General features: G+C 39.8%; 1 protein-coding gene across 1 annotated transcript in view; it reads left to right on the top strand.

The window, feature by feature from the left end:
- LOC108665130 overlaps window positions 1-21,713 on the top strand; it is a 66,359-nt gene that overhangs the window by 6,503 nt on the left and 38,143 nt on the right. Inside the window, exons 4-5 of the mRNA XM_018151857.2 lie at window positions 90-184; window positions 3,582-3,800. Of these exons, the coding sequence (XP_018007346.1) occupies window positions 90-184; window positions 3,582-3,800 (314 nt within the window). The remainder of the gene's footprint in view (window positions 1-89; window positions 185-3,581; window positions 3,801-21,713) is intronic.

Below are 21,713 nucleotides of genomic sequence, written 5' to 3'. Positions count from 1 at the left end.
TTGTATATTAGACATGCTAAAAATAAGTTTGATATTGTAATATGCAGAAATATGCTCTCAAATTAAAAACCTGCACAACCTTCCCTCAGGTGTCCAGTAAACCGCCGCTACCGGCTGGGGCAGGCAGGGCGAGAATGAGGCACGCCACCAGCGACGAGTGGCTGAACAGATCCCCGTGGGCGCGGTAAGCTGGTCTTGGGGCACGAGCTTGGCCTATACTTTCAAAAAAAGGTAAGAGATCGTAAGTTCACCATCCAATCATTGACGGCCTTTTAAGCAAAATCCAATCATGGACGTGAAAATTGAGCGTAAGTACTTACGTTCACTTAGCGATTTTTGAAAGTATGGCCCCTGCTCGAGAACAATAGTGATTATGCGATATTGGAAGTCTGGCGTGGAAGGGTTTTGGAACATTTGTGTTTTAGTTCAACATTTGTTGAGGCCTGTTGGACGCAAGGGCCTACATCAACCATTCACGAGGGGTCCTATGTAAACGAAATTGTGGCGTGTCATATATGGCAGAGGCAGTGGGTTTGGCAATCGTCTTCGAAGATTTTTGATTAAAATTCATTAAATGCAATAAATCAATTACAAATTGCCTGGGTTAATGCGCTATCGAAGAATTCTGATTTTCAAATTAATCAGTTATTTTCATTTCACAATAAATTACAATGTAAAAGCTGCATTCGCACTTCTATAGTTGTTTCGGAAATATTTTGCGCGTATAAACACGTCTTATACTGGCTAAATAGCAGACTTGAAGTTGCCGAAGTTTTTCTTAAAAAATTGATCCATTGCAAAGATAACAAACATATTAGAATTAAGACACGCTAAATTTTGGAATTTTGCATCAATTATAATATCTATGATAAAATCACTTAGTACAATAATTTATTTCAGGTACCTTCATGAAGAGAACAGAATTCACCAAGAGAAATTAGAACAAATTGTTGTAGCGGAGCAGAAACAGCAAGAACTGGAGCGCAAATACAAGAGAGCGATGTCTACACCCCCTCTCGATACGACCACGTCCAACAGATCAACTCCGCAGCTCATGTTATCGTCGCCTGCGTGTTCTATAGCTTCACATCGAAACATCCAGTCCCCTCCAACAGGACCTATTTCTGATCGAAACGTCCAGTCCCCTCCAACAGGACCGATTTCTTGATTAAAGTTCTTGGGTCGGGAATTTCTCTGAGCACAAAATTTTATGGGGGGTTATTCTTTTAGGACAAAAAGTAGCATTTTTAAGAAGCTCTCCACTTTTTGAAGAACACAAGGTATTAAGTGCCTCATCTCACGTTCTTGGATACTTTCAACTTAGTTCTTAGCGTGTCACGAGAGAAAGAGTTAAAAGTGCGTGATTTTCTTTGGCCAATTAGATCTTATCGCTCCTTGTTCTCCTTGCATCAAGTTTTTCAAATTATCTTCTTGTAAAAACACAATTTCTTATCGTCGCCGCTCTTTCGAATTAAGCATAGCAATAGGCCTACTTCTCCGTCGCAAGTTGCAGCAGGCCTGAATGAGCGTAGCTACAATTGCCCTCGGTACACCTTCATGATGGCTCAGCTAAGAATTCCGGCATTCAAAAATGACGAAGAACATTTGATTTTTGGCCAACTCGCTATACAATCAATGAAAGTTTAAAAGTGACAAAAAATATAATACGTTAAATAATCATTTAATTATTCTTTACGGATTGAGATGCCAGTCATTTTCAAACTTTGTGCTCTGGGCGGCCCTGCAAATGATAAAAGTTATATTTATATAATTTCTTCATAAAAATTTACAGACATTTTTACTAGTCGTATTACAAACTGAGACGTGATACATAATTTGATTTGATCCACCGACTAATAAGATGATATATTTGTGGAAATGGATTCATTAAGGATAAACCAGTATCGACTTGATTATGCATTAAAATTAATAAATGATACGACATTCTTCACTGTAGCACGAGTAGAGGAAATGGGTTCCATGTAGGATATTATTTCTTGTAAGAACAAGAAATAGTATTTTAATAATATTAAGAACAATTTGCTTTGTGACGCGATTTAATAAGGAGAGAAAATCCGACATGAAAGACTAAACTAAGTCAAATACTATTTTCCCGGAAGGCTTGTTTGAAATTGTGTTAAGTCTAAATTTGAGAACGCAAAGTATAACATTTGATTGCGTTTATTTGGATTAAAAACAGATGATAAGGAATTTAGACCTAACTTCCTAGATAGTAAGAAGTCTTCATAATAAACTAAGCATCCGATTGAAGAGTCTTATATTAATCATTAATCAAAAATCGATTGCAGTCACAAATTAATGGCTGAGCGGTGGCTGCTGCTCGCTTGGACTGACGTGCGTGAATCGCCGAAGTTTGTCGTTTTGATGCTTCGTTTTCGTCACAGTTTGTCTATAGTCTTTATTAAAGTTTTTTGTTTATTTTTAGCGTATTTTTTCATTTATGGAAAAAATGCACTAGTGTGCTCGCCGTCCGTCCGTCTGTCTGTTCGTCCGTGACTTCACGTTTTCGTCGACGAGAAAATGCGCTCTCTGTCACTCACTGCAGTGAGTACTGAGTTATTTTTTTTACCTTACCGCTTTATTTAAAAAATGCTTAGATCTTACTTGGAAACTAAAAGTGTTTAAATCTTGCTGTATTAGAAAAAAATTTACAGTGATCACGGAAACAATTAGGAAAGCAGCGAACATCGAGCCGGAGTACTGATGCGGTGAATAGCGAAACGGTAAACACATGTTTATTAACAATAAAGTCTTAGGTCAAGGCGTATGCCGAACAACAGAGATGTACAAGGTTTGAGTTGATGTTGAACATTATTTAATACTAAATGCCAAAATGCAAGCAATGGGGGGAATAGTGATAATGGGCGTACATCTTAAATAAGAACCGTCCCATGAGCACCTGATTATCGAGATGACCTTTAATTTTGGATGACAGTTGAGCTGTTTACAGCGTCCTGCTCTTTATAACCGTTATATATGCTACTTTTAATACTCTTATTTCCCAATATTTCATTTCAAAATTCGAACAACAGTAAATCGTGATAAAATTATTGCGTGATTCCCTCATAATTATTGTAAGTTTGCAACTTGGTACAGATTAGGGGACTGAGGTGCATGGCCAAAAATTGTCCCGAAATGTCCTGTACAAGTCTAACTCATGTTAGAGGTACTCTTTTCTTCAGAATCGTACGCTTTAAAATCTATTCTTTCATTCGGAACGAATCAGATCTTCTTACCAATTGTGTTTTTTGATGTAAAAACGTTTTTTAAATGTACCTTACTTACTTTCCCTGCCATCAAATTGCTGTGTAATGTCTTAACAATACAATTTTCGGCATCTTTTATTAATAAAATAATAGATGATATGGCTTCCAACTCATGTGCTTCGATGCATCACATTTCATGAAACTACGCGCGAAACTGGATTGTTGAAGACGCCCATCGCTGCTCCTTTCACCGACGACCTCAACCAATTGACAAATTTTGCCATGAATATCTGACGAATGTAAATTTGCACAGAACATTACTTTCGCAAAACCAACGAGCGAATTATTTTCCAGAAACTACGAAGATGGTAGGCGGTTCACGTACGCGCCGGGAGAGGACCTGAACTTGGTGCATCTGGAGCCTCTGCACCTCCTGCAGGAGGGCTACGGCAGGGACTCTTGGGGCTGCGATGAAGATGGCGCAATGGACCTGCAGACGATGGAGGGCTACAACAAGCTTCTCTCTGAGTACTACGCTGCCTACTACGAGGCCTATTACCTCAGCTACTATCGGTGAGTACAAGCTACTACTGCCTACTAGTAGTCAATTGTACGCAAGAATCCATGTTATGCGCATACACTCCTCAGAGGCCTGGGCACGAGTTCACGCGTCCTAGTCACAGTATCAAGCGCCCTCGTCGAAGCTCAAATAAAAAATATTCGCTCAATAGCAACGGATTTATGTTTGTTTTGCCGAATGCGTCTTGTATTGGGGTTCTGGGACACTCGTTGACGGAACAGTACTAAACCGAAGGTTCCATCAATGATATTAAGGAGGAAACTATTGAACCGTCGACACTAGCAAGCTATAGAAGGTTCGAATTGATAAGATGAAGATTTAACCCTATTAAAGGGTTACATGAATTATGTGGATCTAATTCACGATAAACTTGATAGACCAGAATTATTGGAGGCTACGTTAGTGGAGGAAAGGATTATGTCATCCCATGAGACGCTGTTGAGTGCTGGTCTCCGCGACCTGATGAGACGTGCTGACGCAGTGAAGGATGAGCGGTCGCCTGTCAGACGATTCATTTCCTGTGGCATCGCAAGCTTTAAAACACGAGACACGCTGTGTCAATACGAGCTGCATGTGTCGCGAGCCACACTCTCTCACCTCTACGAAGAGACATGTTGACACAGAAACTCACGCCTGCGGGTATGTCGGTGCAAGAGAGCGCTATTTTCATATGGCCCGTTTGTATGTCGGTTCAAGCGAACGTTTGCTTCGCATGACTTGTATGTCGACAATGTATTGGCGGACGCTGGACCAAACCACTTCCAGCGTCTTTGCTGCAGACTGGTAGGCGTAATTCAAAGGATGTGCTTGCATAAGTTGCAGCAACAACAAGAGTGAGAGCAGCAACACAGCTGGTGACATCACCTTCGCTAACGTACGTACGTCTGCCTGTCTGGTCAGACCGGCTACCTCTGGCGGCGCGTTCGCGTGGCTGCTCGCTGCCTCAGGCGTCCACGTGGAGCTTCTAACGTTCGCAGCGTTAGAGATATAAACCCGACTGATTATAAACCCGATTGTTTGGCGTGGCTTAATTGATTCTTCCGAAAATGATTGTGTTCTCTCAGATACTTCAGAACTCAAATTAAAATATTTTGCATGGCCATCACAATCAGAAACTTATTGAATTTCATCTTTCATCCACTGTTAGAGAATTTCGGGCAAGTGGCAGTGAGGTCATCATTTGCAAAGCATTCGCTTCAATTTCTACCAACGTTTTAATTCACACAAGAAATTTGTTCCACTTCAGTGTTGAAATTCTGTTTCCGGAAGGACGACAGCGACGCGTACAGAATCTTCGTTTAGGCCATGAAGTTCTTTGTCATATCCCCTAGAGCGGCAGCATTGGAGACGTGCCGTGAAACTAAAGTTGTTCAGAATACAAGAAGGATTTGGCGCACCCAATACATTATCACGCACTTCCGGTGGGGATTTTGACAGTTGGCCCTCTGTTGATTTTTTATTGCCCTCTGACTAAACTACAAAACTATTACTACAATAAATTCCCTTGAATAGAAATTGTGGGAGGAAAGCTACTCCCAATAATGCGAGCATCGTTCAAAATTGAGCCAACATCACTTGCCGGAGACAGGCGTTCAAGTATGAGCTTGTATCAAGCTTTAACAAACAAGAAAATTAATTCATAAAATATTGGTCCGGAACGTCATTCATTTCATGGGGTTTCCTGACGCTTCACGTCATGGGGTTTCCATCAATCTTCAGTCATGAACTTGAGTGAAAGTCTAAATCTCCGTTTTAAACAAGTGACTCAAGCCATTTCCTGACATGAGACTCGGCAGGTATCGTATCGACTGAACATGGGACCAGTAGCGACCAACGTCCTAGTTTATTTGACTTTTTTAGCATCAGAAACACTCAGGAATGGACATATCAGTTAATCTAAGCCCAACCTAGTATATGCTAAATAGATACCGTTTCGAATTTTTTTCCAAATGCTAGAAATAAGACACCCGTTTGACATAGTTTAAAGTAAAAAGTTTGTTTGCTCATATTAATTTTACGGATTATTGATATTTTGTTTTTATTTTAATATGGATCTCTCGTGCAGTAATTTTTAGTCCAGCTTCAATTCACTTATAGGTTTTTTCACTCGCTCTTCTTGATTTACTTTCTACTGCACCAGAATTGCACCTCTTTAAAAATTGCAGCCTAACTTGATCTGCTTCTGACGACTCATCTAATTAGTTCTCCCGTAACTTGCATTCGAAGAATCATCTAATAAGTTCTCAACTAAATAGCCTTGGATGTCTTATCTGATTAGTTCTCAACTAATTAACCTTTGATGTTTCATTTGATTAGTTCTCAACTAATTAGCCTTTGATGTGACTACAAATTCATCCTGAAGTAATTAGCTTCGTCTTAGGTTGTACTGATATAGAATAGAATAGAAGTGTCGGCGTTGAAGAAATAGGCCCATGGCCTGTTGCCGATTCTTGAATTTTTCGTGACTTGATTCACAAGGGATCCGGCCTTTGGAACCCGATCTTGCCATAGCTGACGATTGATTGAAATAGCTGCTGGACTTATTACCTGGTCCGTAAGGATTTGTCTTATCAAATTGTACCGACATAATTTGAACGTATTCTACTCGTCCCGATGCAATTAGGGATCATTAATTTTAGTCTTCTCTGTGGGATGCACCACACGCGACAGCAATGCTTGAAGCGCCTGCTACAAGCAGGGGCAGTTCATTGGTGGTCCAATTAAGGGTGGATTATGCTGTTCATAAATGACCAACAAATTGAAGCCTTGTTCGGAGTTAGATAGTCTAAGTCAGATTGTCCCTGTGAATTCTGATATAGGAAGAAGACATGATGAAAACATTCCTCGGTCAGAATGAGTAGCTCAACTATAGGCTGTCATAAAAGATACACTATAAAATCAAACATCTGAGTGACTAATTAATGCGTATGCATATCTATATAAATAGAAACGTATTTTTGAACATGCTTTTCATAATATAAACAATTATAAATGACATATACGTGTAAATTGAGTTTTTAGAACATTTTCTCTAGACACCACTGGTTGAAATATGTCTTTCAATCTTCGTACCACATCCTACGCAGGGCCTATACCTTCAAAAAAGTTAAGAGATCGTAAGTTCATCAGCCAATCATTGACGGCCTTTCAAGCAAAATCCACTAATCATAGGCAAGAAAATAGAGCGTAAGTACTTACGTTCACTTAGCGAGTTTTGAAAGCATGGCCCCGCAAATTACCGCCAAATAATTCAACGTGTCGGCGACAGCTAGGGATTGTCGTGATACGCGAGAAGCCGAGCTCGGGTTGCTGAGCCGCGCGTCTCGCTTGTGGGGCGAGCTGTTGCTGCTGTGATCATAGTAAAGATTATAGCATTTTACAATTTTCCTTTTTTATTCGCCTAGTAAACATTTTTAAATGGAGGTACTTGAAATTATGGTATGAACTTCCAGAAGAAATTGTAGTAAATAGCTTGCAGCCTTCTCAACAATTTTGTTGACAGATGTGATGATGTGATCATAGTAAAGATTATGGCATTTATACAATTTTTCTTTTTTATTCGCCTAGTAAACATTTTTAGATGGAGGTATTTGGAATTATGGTATGAACTTCCAGAATAACTTGTAGTAAATATCTTTCAGCCATCTCAACAATTTTGTTGACAGACTAAACATAATTATAAAGATTTATTATTAAAAAAAAAACCTCTAGTCATAATCCAAGAACTGGCCGCTTAATACTTTCATGAAGGAGTCGTTGGCTCTCACGACGATCGGGTCTACGTCCCGGAGCCACTCGAAGCGTTACTGCGTTTCGACCAAGGATCGTCACCTCAACTTCAGCCACCGCGTTTTCGTTTTTTGGCCGGTGGAGCGCGCCATCGATTGGCTGCGCTTCGTCGGCCTCGGAGCGGGCTGATGGTTGATGTTGCTACAACAACAACAACATGAAGGAGTCGTTCAAGTATAATTTTTATCACTTCACGTGGATTAGATTTATTAGCAATATTAGTTTCCTTCCTGGCATCTATCGAACCATTTCCGCCATGATGCTTCAGCTCTGCTAATGAGCCATCGCATGTGTGGATAGAATTGATGGATATAATATACCCGAATAGATGGATGTAAACATCAGAATATATGGATATTATCGCAAACATTTCTAAGTGAGAACATGAGCAAGAAACCACGCGACGATTTAACCTAATCAGGATACGAGACGATGTTTGCACAATGTTCGATTTGACCGACGTTGCCGTTACAATAATTCTGGGATTTACATGAGATTATAAACGTTTGCGATAAGTGATAGTCATAATCTTATGACGCAGATAGTCATAAGATCATCTGACTTGCCACCTTGGGCTACACCTAAAGCCGATTTTCACACCGATTGTTTCACGTTTACTCTGTGTGCTCCTCAAATCACTTTATTTTTTCGATTTGAAATCAGTCATGAGATTGATTAGGTATCTTTGAAAAGAGGTCTCTCACTTATCTAAGTTATCTTCTATTCCTTTACCCCGAACCCCAAGTACATCACTTATCAACTGATCGCTGATGTCATCGCTCATCGTCATCGCCTGTATTTGCCCCATTGGTTGACTCTTGAGTCTTGAGTCTTGACTCTGGGCCTCAGTGTTGTTCAGACCGTCATGTGTGGTGGGTGTGCGATGTAAGCTCGAAACTCTCAAGTCTTTGCGGGTGGTGAAGGTTTTCCCGCGAACGTTGGACTGTTGCTGTACCTATGTCTATGTATATTGGTGTAATACAACTTATCTGCTTTCCTGTTACTGATTCGCGTCATTTGAGCCGATTTATTCGATAATCATTATGAACTGGATATCTCGTTGAACATTCTTAGGCTGGCAGTTTATAATAAGTAAATGTGTTTTTGAAAAAGATCTGAAGTTAAGAAGGACTCGTTCAAAGTTTGAACAATACCTAATCAAAACGATATTAAGATTTGAAGCGGAAAAGTTTTAGTTCGAGAAAATTTTTCAGAATATGTTTATATTGTGAAATGAACTTGATCCCGATGCCAACTTTAAATTTGCTGCAGAAACTTAATTTTTCCTAGCAGGTGAAGGTGAAATCTGACGTGTGTTAACGAGATCTCATTTCAAAAATTCCAAGTTATTTGAATTAGTTTGTTCCAAGTTGTTCGAAGGTTCCAGTTCCATACATGGAACGTGGAAGGTTCCATACTACACATTCAGTTCCGCTAAAACGGATTTTCATTTCTTAGTCATTTTGTCAAATGACGTGTCAATCATTCCTTTGTGAACTAGCTAACTGAAGTGTCCAGTTGTCGAATATCTATTGATTTAGACATTTAACAGAGTCTGAGGATAAGAGAAATTAAAGTTATTAAACCTAACGAACAGTACCGAGGCTAAGTTTTAGGGCTTAGGTTCAGAAGTTTGCGCTGGTGTAGCTTACCAAGTCGTTCGTGAGAACAGCATTACAGATGATGGCGGCAAAATAACAGAGAGGCGTCACTGGACCTTATTACTTCTCAGACGTTGCTTTGAGTCTGAGGATATAACAAGGATCTGTTCTAACGCCAGCGGTCTGTTCTAACGTCAGCGCGTGCCATCGCTAGACCAGTATAGACCGCCTTACGTCCGAGACGTTGGTTCGAGGCGATGGATGTAGCAAGGGTCTGTTATAACGTCTGCGCGTGCCATCGCTAGACCAGTATAGACCGCCTTACGTCCGAGACGTTGGTTCGAGGCGATGGATGTAGCAAGGGTCTGTTATAACGTCAGCGCGTGCCATCATTAGACCGATTTACGTCCAGAACGTTGCTTCGAGTCTGAGGATGTTACAAGGGTCTGTTATAACGTCCGCGCGTGCCATCGCTAGACCGCCTTACGTCCGAGACGTTGGTTTGAGGCGAAGGATGTAGGTAGGTAGCAAGGGTCTGTATTATAACGTCTGCGCGTGCTATCCCCACTCAACAGACCGATTTGCAACACTTGGATGAAGTTGTGATATTCTAGTTTGACGTGCTCGTGGAAACTTCTTTGTTGTGGTCTTCACGTTCTACGATGTGTTGAGGCGTTCGATGTCGCCTGATGTTTCTAATGGGTAAGGTTCGTTATTGTCTCTAATGGGTAAGGTTTGTTATTGTCTCTAATGGTAAGGTTTGTTATTGTCTCTAATGGGTAAGGTTTATTATTATCTCTAATGGTAAGGTTTGTTAGTGTCTCTAATGGGTAAGGTTCGTTATTGTCTCTAATGAGTAAAGCTTGAGATAGTACAGGGCTCGCGATGTTGTCAAGCCTTGTGTCACGTTAGGAGGTGGTTTAAGTAGCAGTCATCTTGTATGTAAATTAGAATTGTAGAGTTTTTGGGAAGTGTTCATTATGCGCTATGTGTTCTTGTTGAATAAATTACCGCCGTTGAGTAACCGATTTTAAAGTACTGGTAGGTAACTCGAAGTTAGAACGAACCCGTTGAATAGACATCAATACAGCTGTTAGCTACATTTTATTTGTTCACATGAATAGGGTGAATTATTCGCATAAAGGAAACATGAATAACTGACTTCTCTTTATAGAATGTTGTTAACACAGAGAAATGCTTGGGACTTGATGCGTCAGATATATTTTCTTATAGACATTCATGTTGCAAAAATAATTATCAAATTGATTTCCCAATGAATACCGCAACATATCTACAATACTGTTTGAGCAAAATTTAGGAATCCTACTCACTAACTCACATGTAGTCAGCTGATGAGACGTGAATGCTCCAAGGTGTTGGGAACGCGTCACTCAAATTGGAACGGCTTTAAGTAGTATGGCAAACGCTGGGATTTATAGGAGTTGAAGTTATTCGTGTGATCAATTTTTGGGTGATTATGTTAATGTTATTAATTATTGGACCGCTTTTTTAATTCCAAAGTATGCATAAAATTGGTTATGGCCTTTGATTCCGGTCTACTTATGAAAATTATTGCCTCAGATACGTCTAATCTATAATTAATTTTTCATTGTATGCTAATTTGTAACATTTTATTGAATAATGTTTCTTTTATGCGATTTGTAGCTTTTAATTGATCTATCAATTCATTTCAAAATAAAATGTTGCTGTAACTAAGTCCGCTATACCCCAATGCCAATTAAAATTATTACTTTGCCATCTCAGTAACAGATATTTCCCAAAAATCCGAGGCTTCCTGGTTACGTTAGAATTTGTAGCTGTGGCATATGTATGATTCAAGGTGCATAATTGAGCGCCCATGAGCTTATTTCCTAAAAAACATACACAAATTGCAAACTGGAATCGAAGCGCTTGTACATTATTACGGGATTCTCTTAAAAAGGCTCTTAAATCTCCACACGCGGGCTTATGAAATTTCAACGAGAATGATTTATTTAAGGACTCAAAGTTTTGTCTGAAATAACAAAATATGCTCCTATTATCTCCCATAGTCCCATAGAGTTTAACATTAGCATTTCAGAAATACTTGGACGTGTTCCGAAATTGAGTGTTACTCATCAGATGTTCAGTGTTAATTTAATAGAAGCGGGATGAACATTGTGCCCTTCAATTTTAACCCTTCAAGCTCGTGAAATATTGAGTGTTGTCCGTAAACTTCCACACGTCTAATCTGGTTGCACTGCTACGATATACCAATTTAGGAACGCATTATTTAAACTTGCTTACACAGTATTTTTTAGCAGCATCAACATTTAGGCTGTAGGTCCTACAATTTCTGAAAGAGGTGACTTATTAAAAGCAAGCTGTTTCACCCCAGTGGAAGCATGACAAGCAACGGCTCCAATACCACTCCCCGTTTCACCACAACGGCCGTTATTAACTGTTCCGCTTATCCATCTGATCCGACATCAACGAAGACAGCAATCCATCAATCATATTCCCTCCAAAATGAATTTCCCACTAGAAACTTCTCGGCTTCAAACGGAGATGACGCGAAGTCCAACAAACCGCTCGACCAAACTTTCCCGAGAAGAGTTCAAGTGAGTGAAAGTTGGGCACGAGGGTCTTTGACGACCGTGCCCGATGCCCCAACTCCCCCTCCTCCACTCGGAGCCAAATCCTCGGCAAACGGGGCAAATCTTGCAAATCGTCCTCAGTTCTTCAGTGGGGGTAGGTTACCCAACACAACGAACAGCCTGCCGAGGGGCTACGTCAATGGAACAGCAGCAACTCGGGGACAAAAACTGGCTTCATCTGCGTCATCAGCGAGTGGCCGAGACAATCCATCTTTGCAAGCGGCAGGACTACTGCAGCAGCAATCCTCTGAAACATTTAACTCAGCCGCCAAGGCTAAAGTTGATCCGAACGATCCTCAGGTTCGTAAGCTCGTCTACAACATGTATCGCGGACTCCTCGACAACAAGCACGAGCGTTCAAACTCCATCATCGACAGCAAACCCTCCCTTCAAGTGGACACGGATGAGGGCGTGAAGAACAGAGTCATCAGCATGATGTGAGTAATAATAACACTTATGTAAATTCAATTGTTTAATTAATTAAATTGTTTAATTAAGTAAACTTAATTAAAATTGTTTACTTAAGGAGTATTAAGATGATCTACTCCGAGCATGGAGCGTGCGAAATATTTATTTCGGGCAATTAAGCTGTAATTTGTTTCTTTTCGCAGGTTTGTTGACATAATTGCTGTTTAGTTAAGACATGCTTGTGCAACAAAAATGTGTATCGATGTAAATTTGAAATTTACAACTCGTATCTCTACTGTAGGCTCTTGCGTCTCATAATATTTTTATCGAAGTAAATCAGGACAAAGACGAAACGTAAAATGTCGAGACAAGTGAGAAGTACAAAAAAATATAACTAAGTACTCACTGCAGTGAGTGACAGAGAGCGCATTTTCTCGTTGACGAAAACTTGAGGTCATGGACAGACGGACGGACAGACAGACGGACGGACGGACGGACGGACATGGCGAGCACAATAGTGCATTTTTTCCATAAATGAGAAAATGCGCTAAAAAGTTAGAAATCGGGACAAAATTGTGCTCCGAATTATAAAAAATTATCCCGGGAATTGTGAAACGTTTCGAGACGGCCAGAAATAAAATAAGACATAGCGTCACGTTGCAAGGAATTCCATTTTTGGCGCGAGACAGAACGAGGTATTCCATCACGATGACGTCATATGCTGTAAATTCTATTAGAAATTCTATTAGAAATTCTATTAGAAATTCTATTAGAAATTCTATTAGAAATTCTATTAGAAATTCTATTAGAAATTCTATTATAAATACTATTAGAATATTCTCTATTTTCCATCGTTATTATTTCATATATTAGCGTCCTCAACAGCGCGATTCATTTCTGAAGATTATCAACTAAACGTAACTGAATAATAAATTTTATTAAAAACTAGTGTGACTAGTTCATTGTAATGCAAATTGTTAAAAATAGAGGTTAGAAACTCGTCTTGCCATAACTTTCTGTTGAATGTTTAATTCCTAATGTTTAAGGTTACATTAAGCGTCGTGAAGGGTAAGCTAATCTACTCGACTTCCATCGGTAGACTTCGGTTAAAGATCGTATTCGTGGTAGAACATGAGAAATTATTCGGACATGAAATTGTTTCAAAATCAATTTAAATTCTGAGTAACCTACACGAAATATTGCAGCAACGAAAGTATTTTCAATTAAAGATATAAATATGTCTGGTAGGTATAAAATTATAAATGAATAAAAATTGATATACAACAATTGATGATGAACATTATATCAAACAATAACGAGGCTATTGGCAAGATATATAGTGGCGGATATCAATGAACTTCTGTTTCTCTGCCGTCGTAAGCCAGCATATATACAGCAGTGAGAACCTCTGCCTCCCGTGTAAGAATAGAATAGAATAGAATAGAAGTGTCGGCGCTGAAGAAATAGGCCCATGGCCTGTTGCCGATTCTTGAACTTTTCGTGACTTGATTCACAAGGGATCCGGCCTTTGGAACCCGATCTTTCCATAGCTGACGATTGATTGAGATAGCTGCTGGACTTATTGCCTGGTCCGTAATTTGCTAGGCATTTTAAGACTGAGCATATGCTCCTGCATGCATAGCTTCGTCTAGTCTGTACTTGAAGATGTTCATACTCGGAGCTTCAACGATGCTATCAGGGAGGCTGTTCCACATGTCGGTGACTCGAAGCGTGAAGAAATGTTGTCGCATGGATGTGTTCCAACGCTGTTTTTTTAGTTTATAGCCGTGGCCCCTGGTGTTGGTTCTTGTTTCAAATTATATTAATCCTTCTGGGACCTTGTAAAAGCCATGAGTATATTACAGTATACAATACAGCAGTAAGAATTTGCTCTCCTTTCCGAGGATATTGTGTTAACAAAATGCATGTGGTATTAGGCTTTATTGGAACTATAATTAGTTCAATTCTCCAGATATTTGCACAATGCACGTGGTAATTGGTGTCGTTGCAACAATAAATTGATCCACTCATCTTGCTTAGAAAGACGTGACCGGAGCGACGACATGCACGCTTCTGCATAAATATTATTTTCAGAGAAATCTGCTGACGCATGCCTGCTGTGCTATGGCATTAGGGTACGCACACAGTGAAAGCAGGTTTGCCCGCGCGGGCAACCTGCTCCAACCTGCCACAAGAATGAACATAGGATAATAATGTAAGTGTTCACAGTGAAAACCTGTACGAATAGGCTTCTGTATTCTATGGTTTAAGGCGCCAGCCTGAGCAGGTAACCAGTACGCTGGCAACCTGCTTTCACTGTGTGCGTACCCTTAGAAAATAGAAATTTGTGCTGTGGAGCGTTCAACATTTTTATTAAAAGAAAAGATTAGATAAGGAATCAGATAATTCTCGAATTGAATATACTTTGAACGGTTTATATAAACGATGATTACACAGTTTCTTGAAAATTCACAACTTTATATTTCCAGAGTTTCATACGTTTTGTTAGATTTATCTACTACCAGGGAAAAAAATGATGTGTTCATTAATAATACGATTTTTGTTATATTGAAGATTAAATTTCAAATCGAAATTATTGATTTCTGTTCAAGGCTTCATCTTTTTTCATGTTGGTCATCATTTTGAACGTAATACTTGCGTGTTGAGAATTTTCTGGGACTCAGATAGGAGATGACCAACGATTCATTGATAAAGATCAAGTATTACATTTTTTGAGAACTTAATAACCTTATGGTGTAGGTATTTAAAATGAAAACTAATATCTTCCGAAGAACCTTATTGCAAAACTGGACTTTTCGATGTTCCTATTGTTCTAATTTTCGTTCAAATAATTAAACTTCAATTTTGACTTGCAAATGACTTTAGGACTATTCTCACGTGTATACTAAAGTATGCATTTAGTCTACCGATCTAGCACGCTAAGGCTCACTCCGAGCGGTTGCTTGACACCAGCCGCGTGCAGAACATCATACCATCGTGCTACAAAAACATAACCTAATCTCTTGCTATACGCTAGAATACCCCAAGCACTAGGTATCAGTTGTCAGTGCCTAACTTGCACACGAATGCGCTGCAAACTTTCTTCTTATGACTTATGTAGTGGGAACTTCTAATGCTCCTGTGATGATTGTTCTGCCTCTGCATGCTTCTTTACACCAAGCCTCATTGTACTTTATTTTACATATTACTTATTGGCTCAAAGATACCTCCAGAGTCAAGTTATAACGGAACAGACGATCATTTACATCGAGCTCCCTTTATTCATTCGATAGCACAATAGGAAGAGTCTAAAACTTGATTGCTTTGCAATCACAGAGACGAATTGTGGATTTGCTTGGGTGCTCTTAGATCAAAACTCCATTTACTTTAATATACGACCTTCCGGCTATCGGATGTTTACTTTTTTATCGTAGATTTTGGACATTGGTTGACATCTGTCAGATTATGTACGACTGAAACTTATGTACGTCCCAGCACCAGCAACATGCACAGTCGTGTACGTCTCCTCGATCAGCACGCTATTCCGCAGGTCAGAGCTGCCCGAATTAGTCACGTCGTTGACTAATTCGCCTCTGACGCTCAATGTTATCCTGGAATGGTCTGGTAACGAACCGAAAACTTTCATGCGATATTATAATGAGAAATGCTTCATTCTCATCAATCCCAACTGGCGGGGCGAATACACTAACCAACTAACCAATCTATCCGGCACCACGGCTGTCGGTTTCCCTTCACCACAAAGAGGCCAGTGGGCGGTCAGGATCAGCATTAAACTAATAGGTATGTTTTTGCCGCAACTAAGAAGAAAACGCATGCAGACCGAGCTCTCACTCCCCCCATGAGTTCCAATGCACTTCCTATAATTTAGATTTTGAAGCATTAATGTTGTTAGATTATTTTCTTGATGCAGATGAACATTGTCAAATTTAACTACGTCCTTCTTGTTTCAAATTTAGCGCTTTGATCGTCTTACAGTCACCAACGAACTAGTCCAGCCGGTGAACGCTTTGTATATCATATACCGGTACAGTATATTGACTAAGAACTCCATAGGAGTTGAAATTCTTGTTGCGGCTTGATTTTACTGTGCTACTCATTTATAAAAAAGAGCTTTATGTATTACTTATTAGTTTGGAAATGCCTCCAGAGTCAAGTTATAACGGAACGTACGATCAGTTACATCGAGCTCCCTTCATTAATTCGTTAGCACAATGAGAAGAGTCTAAAAGTTGATTGGTATAATCTAAAGTTATCTAAAAATCAAGATATCGAAAAATTGGAGAACTTGAAAAACAACCAAAACAGTTGAATGAAGCTAGCCCGGAATTGAAACTTTGAACGGGCTAGCTTCATTGAACATTGAAACTTTCATTGAAGCTTTGAACGAGTAACCAAAATCAAAGCATTAATTTTCAAGAGCGCGTCTGGCAATAGACTGGCATTGACAAAGCTCCTCTGTGCGCCTGAGGAAGTCGTCCCAGCAAAACGTACAACCCTGTGCAACCTTGTGATAACTTGCGAGTGTTGATCTTCAATGCTGCTGAATTTAAATTTTCCACAGTTTATTTGTTCAGTTTATTCTTTGAACTATAGTAGAAATAAATGATATCTAGAAAATTTAGGCTCAAAAGTGCCTTTTTATTAAGGCATGATGTAGAAAGTTTAAATAGCGTATTTTAATTTTTTGATGCATACGTGCTACCGTAGTCAAGTTGGTTCAGGCGCGCGCGGGCTGTAATGATCTTCGGGTTCGAATCCTTTTAGAGGATCCAATGATTCTTTTAGCGGAGCATGAAAGGTGAATGAATAGATAGGGTCGGCAAGATTATGGCCAAATCTAATTAATGCCGCTCATTGTAATCGGATGTTCATGTACTTCAACTGTCACGATAAAACACGTATTGTGAAATCCGGTCACACATCAACATGATGGTGCAAGTTCTGAGAGTTGTGTTGTGATGAGCATTGTTAGAATTTAAATCAGGTACTTTCATACTCAAATTGATGCCATGCATTTTTTAGGACTTTTAACCTCATAATATCACTATTAAAGACTATAACCTGTATATTGCATATTAATTATTTCTCTTTTATTGTTCAATACTCAGATTTGAATTTAAAATTATCTCAAATGCTGAAAGTTTCAGCATTCTATGTCTTATACGAACTATCTAACTAGCATTAAACTTGTGACATCATTCGTCTGTTTGTGGAAATAGTTCTCATGATGTGTGTCAAAGTGTCGATTGTTTCGTGATTTATTTGTAAATATCAATCTTTTAACATTATTATCATTGTATTTCAGAGAAATCATATAAGGATTTCACGTCCACGTGACGTGGGCGATCAATTAAAGCGTAATGTCTGTAAAACTTGTGTTTAGCAAATTTCATGACTACAAGCGCACACTTTATATATAGTTCGTCTTTATTCAGTACTGGTTACTGAAAATTACTCTAAAGAAGTAGGCAAGTTCGGATGAAAAGATCATTTTGCGTTATTCGTGGCTTGCGACTGGTGCGACGACATTGTGCCCGAACTGTTTGGTAAGGATCTATTAATTGGAAATTTGAATGCTTATTTTGAATTATTGTAAAGTTGAATCACTAGTTCTTCATTCTTGTTGTACATTTATTCCTTTATTTTGTTTTCAGAAACCGTTTGCGGTATGGTTAACAAATGTGGATAAACTTAAATGTTAATCATCCTGCGACGCGTCATAACTCATATCGAACGTTATGGGTTACAAGAAAGGAAGGTGACCGCCAAATTAATGCTACCGTAGAGGTCATCTGTTATGACTTTGAACTTTGTGTATTATCAAGAAGCTAAGAATTAAATTGAGAAAAAATTGTTCTTATAAAAACTATTCAAGAAAACTCATATTATTCCTGAAACCTTGGTATGAGGTAAAGTTTAGTGCTTGCTGTTAAACGTTCAATTATTAGTTTTATGTTGATTTTCAAATTTTCAAAAACTATGCCCCAAAATGAAATATCCTGCATTATTTTAACTTGCGAACTGGCCAACAAGCTTTTATTGCGTCGTTGTTTGGTGTGCCTGAGGTCAGGCCTTTACTGAATATCGTGATATTATTCCACATTAATGCAAGGAAGGTTGTTTCAACGAGCGAAAGTGCGCTGGCTGTGAATGGCTTTGTTTTGATGAAGTTTAATAACATTAATGAGCGGGTTCCATGAAATAACGTTTGTTTTCTCGTAAAATGCAACTCATTGCAGATTACGAACAGTTGTTGTGATTCTGGCTAAGCGTGTTTGGGAAGCAGCTTGAAACAGGAAATTCTTAGCTCTTGACGTCCATGTAAATGTTTGCGTTTTACATCATCAATCCAGTCGTTCAAATCCCCACGACATATATGGTAATAATGCTCACCGCGGAAGGTAAACGCTATTAGTAGGTATTGCTAATGATTACATGATTATTTGGTGATTTCATTCGCAGTAGAGTAACATAAGTAATTAACGCAACCTTCCCAAATCTAAGGACTTGAAAAATGCTCAAACGTGTACTCATGATCGATCGCTACCTCGATCTACCAGTTTACAGGTACCATTTGTAACGCGATCTGCCAGCTTCCTGTTAATTGTACTTGCAATCCGTAATATTTAAATAGTACGGTAACAAACCATGTCAGTTGCGAGAATTTTTCTTCAACCTTCGCATCGTGCAAGTGGTTCACGCCTTGTGCAGTTTTCATTACTCATAGCAAATTTACTGTCGTGATTTTTCCGCATGCCGGCAACATAGAAGTGAGCGCTCACAGCCGAGAAGAAGAAGCGCTTCTGCCATTGCCAGCTTGGAGTCTAAATGTGTTTGCTTGCTACCGGGATATTCCCTCATAGCTTGCAATGTTGAACTAGAACGACAGTGACGAGGCGGCATTGAAGTTAACTCTCCACGTTGTAGTTAGCTTTAAACGGTTGCGCATCCGCATGCCGCGAGTCTCATGGCTTGCGAGCTTGAACGGCGGCTCTGTTGACGTGCAAGGATGCCTCCGCTTCGGCAACGTGTCGAGCTTTGGCAACTTTCATGACGCTCTGGGCCCATACTTTCAAAATTCCATAAGTGAACGTAAGTACTTACGCTCTATTTCCTTGTCTATGATTGGTGGATTTTGCTTGAAAGGCCGTCAATGATTTGCTGACGAACTTGCGATCACTTAACTTTTTTTTGAAAGTATCGGCTCTGGACGGTGGCTGCTTTGATCAGTCGACCTACGTAGATTTGCTTTTAATTTTCTTGTACTGAATTCGGTCAGTGAAGTTTTTTGGCAATGCTGTTAGCAAAGGCACAGATTATTAGGCCGGAAACTTAGCCGTTGAACTATGTCGTGGGTTGTTTCCGGCACTAACCTACTTATCTAAATCGCCTTCAGTGGTATTACACCCGCGGTTCTATGCAGTGCCATCTGCATCTAAAAAGCAAACAGTCACCACCCAGCCTTCCATATATTTAGCCTTGGACAGAGGAAGTAATGTACTTTGTAAAACAATTGCCGTGGTTAACCGGAAACGCTGACTTGTGCTCGCTTGCTGGTGCCACGGACCTTGAAACTCGATTATTCTTTTGAAAACAAGCCAGCTATTATCGCGACGCGGCCTCCACACAAATGTCCCCTCAATGGCTTGCTTCTCTTCGAACAACAACAGGAATAAAACCATCCGCGAGATTCATGCGTCACGCTAACATGCTGGCAATAGCATCCATGTCACGCACACGTGCGCGATGTCACTCACGTATAACACGTTTACAACGTCACTCATATCTTCTTCACTTCCTTAGTACCGTACATATATGGTACGTAAGCGTACTTTATGCGCGTCGTGCTCATGTGCACATCACTACACGAGATCGTTCACTATAGTCGCCTTCTACTCGCACGTGTCACGCTCACGTATGAATGTTGTAAGGGTGAGCATTCTCATTTTTTTATCTAATTAATTTCAGTGTATTTTTATTTTTACCAAGACTTGTCAATGAGCCTGAAAATTAAATTACAAGAAGAAGCGGCATGGTTCTTGAGGAGCTTCTGTGAGGCCAATGAGGATTAGGATTTGGGTTAAGTGTTCATTTACGCCTGGTGTGTGTGTGTTATTTTTCATGCACATAATGTGTTGTGGTATTGTTCGTGCTCACAATGCATTACGTTATAGTTCGTTCCGTTATACGTAGTTAGTAATAAGTATCAACACTAATTGCAAAATTTGCTAGTAGGTTACTTGGATCATTACGTACATTACTTAGCGCATTTGTTAATAAGTATCAACACACTTGAACCATTTAGGTCGATGCGAGGAAAATCACGCATCAATAGGAACGTAACGCCGATGATGCTTACTTTAGAACATCTATCATTTGAGACTACTGCTGCTCATTGCCGTGCGACCCTAAATGACATGATTTCAATTACATCGTCCTAAGATTGGGAAATGTTAAAGTACTGCGTGCCCCATAGAAGTTATTGCTTTAAAGTTACCACAAGAATCGTTCGTGCTCTGTTACGAGTAATAATGATGCGTAAAAATGATAAATGTCTTCATAAGATTGCACCTCGGATCACATACAAGTTCTATGTGGCCAGTAAGGTGAGTTTATTGTTGATGCTCCTTGTCAACCTCCTGAAGGGTGTGCAAACATGCAGGATAGCACATGCAGCGTCTGGTGACAGATTGGGCTCCGCCGCCAGTAAAAGGGCTTCTTGTTCTGAGGTTTAGGTGACAGCATCTACAGCACTCTCTGTACTTTAAGGAATTCCCGATATTACTTATTCTTATGTAATTTTAAAATCGATTGCGCTTAGGTTCATGTTTTAAGCGATCGCTTTAAGCGTTCAAACAGTTGAATTCGAGATGCGAAGCAACAGAAATTTTATAGAAGGAAAATTCAGTTTTAACCTGCTGCTCGCAACGAACCCTCGGAGGACAATGAATGAGTCTGCGGCGCATCGGCCACATGTGAATAATAAGATGATTGTATAAAGCATGAATTGCGATGTTCCATTTGTTGTACGTGAATGGTTAGGGAGCGTGAATTGCGATATTTAGGAATGAGTCAAATGTCTTCGAGATGATATATAAACATTTACTCTTTATGTTTTAATGCCATCCAAATTTTACGTTAAATATCCTCACGGCTGAGCTCACGAATTCATCCTGGGGTTGTGGGATGAAACTGAGTGGGGAACTGCCGTAGCGTTTGTGGTCCTCGCTCTCCCCTGCACTCCCCCACTCTTGCACTCCCCCTCTCTCGCACTCCCCCCTTCACTCCCCCTTTATTTCCCCCCTCAAAGCACTGACTGAGCGCTGGCCTTTCTTGGTCTCGTAAGTCCACCGTGGCAGGATCTGCTGTGGCGATTGTATGCTATTGATTGTGTCTAACCGCCACTCGTCTGCTAGCCGCCACTCGTCTTCTACCCGCCACTCGTCTCCTA

This window comes from Hyalella azteca, unplaced genomic scaffold, assembly GCF_000764305.2.
Source record: "Hyalella azteca isolate HAZT.00-mixed unplaced genomic scaffold, Hazt_2.0.2 contig17204, whole genome shotgun sequence".
Taxonomy (NCBI): domain Eukaryota; kingdom Metazoa; phylum Arthropoda; class Malacostraca; order Amphipoda; family Hyalellidae; genus Hyalella; species Hyalella azteca.
Note: the sequence above shows the minus strand (reverse complement) of the source record. Positions and strands in the feature narration are given on the sequence as shown.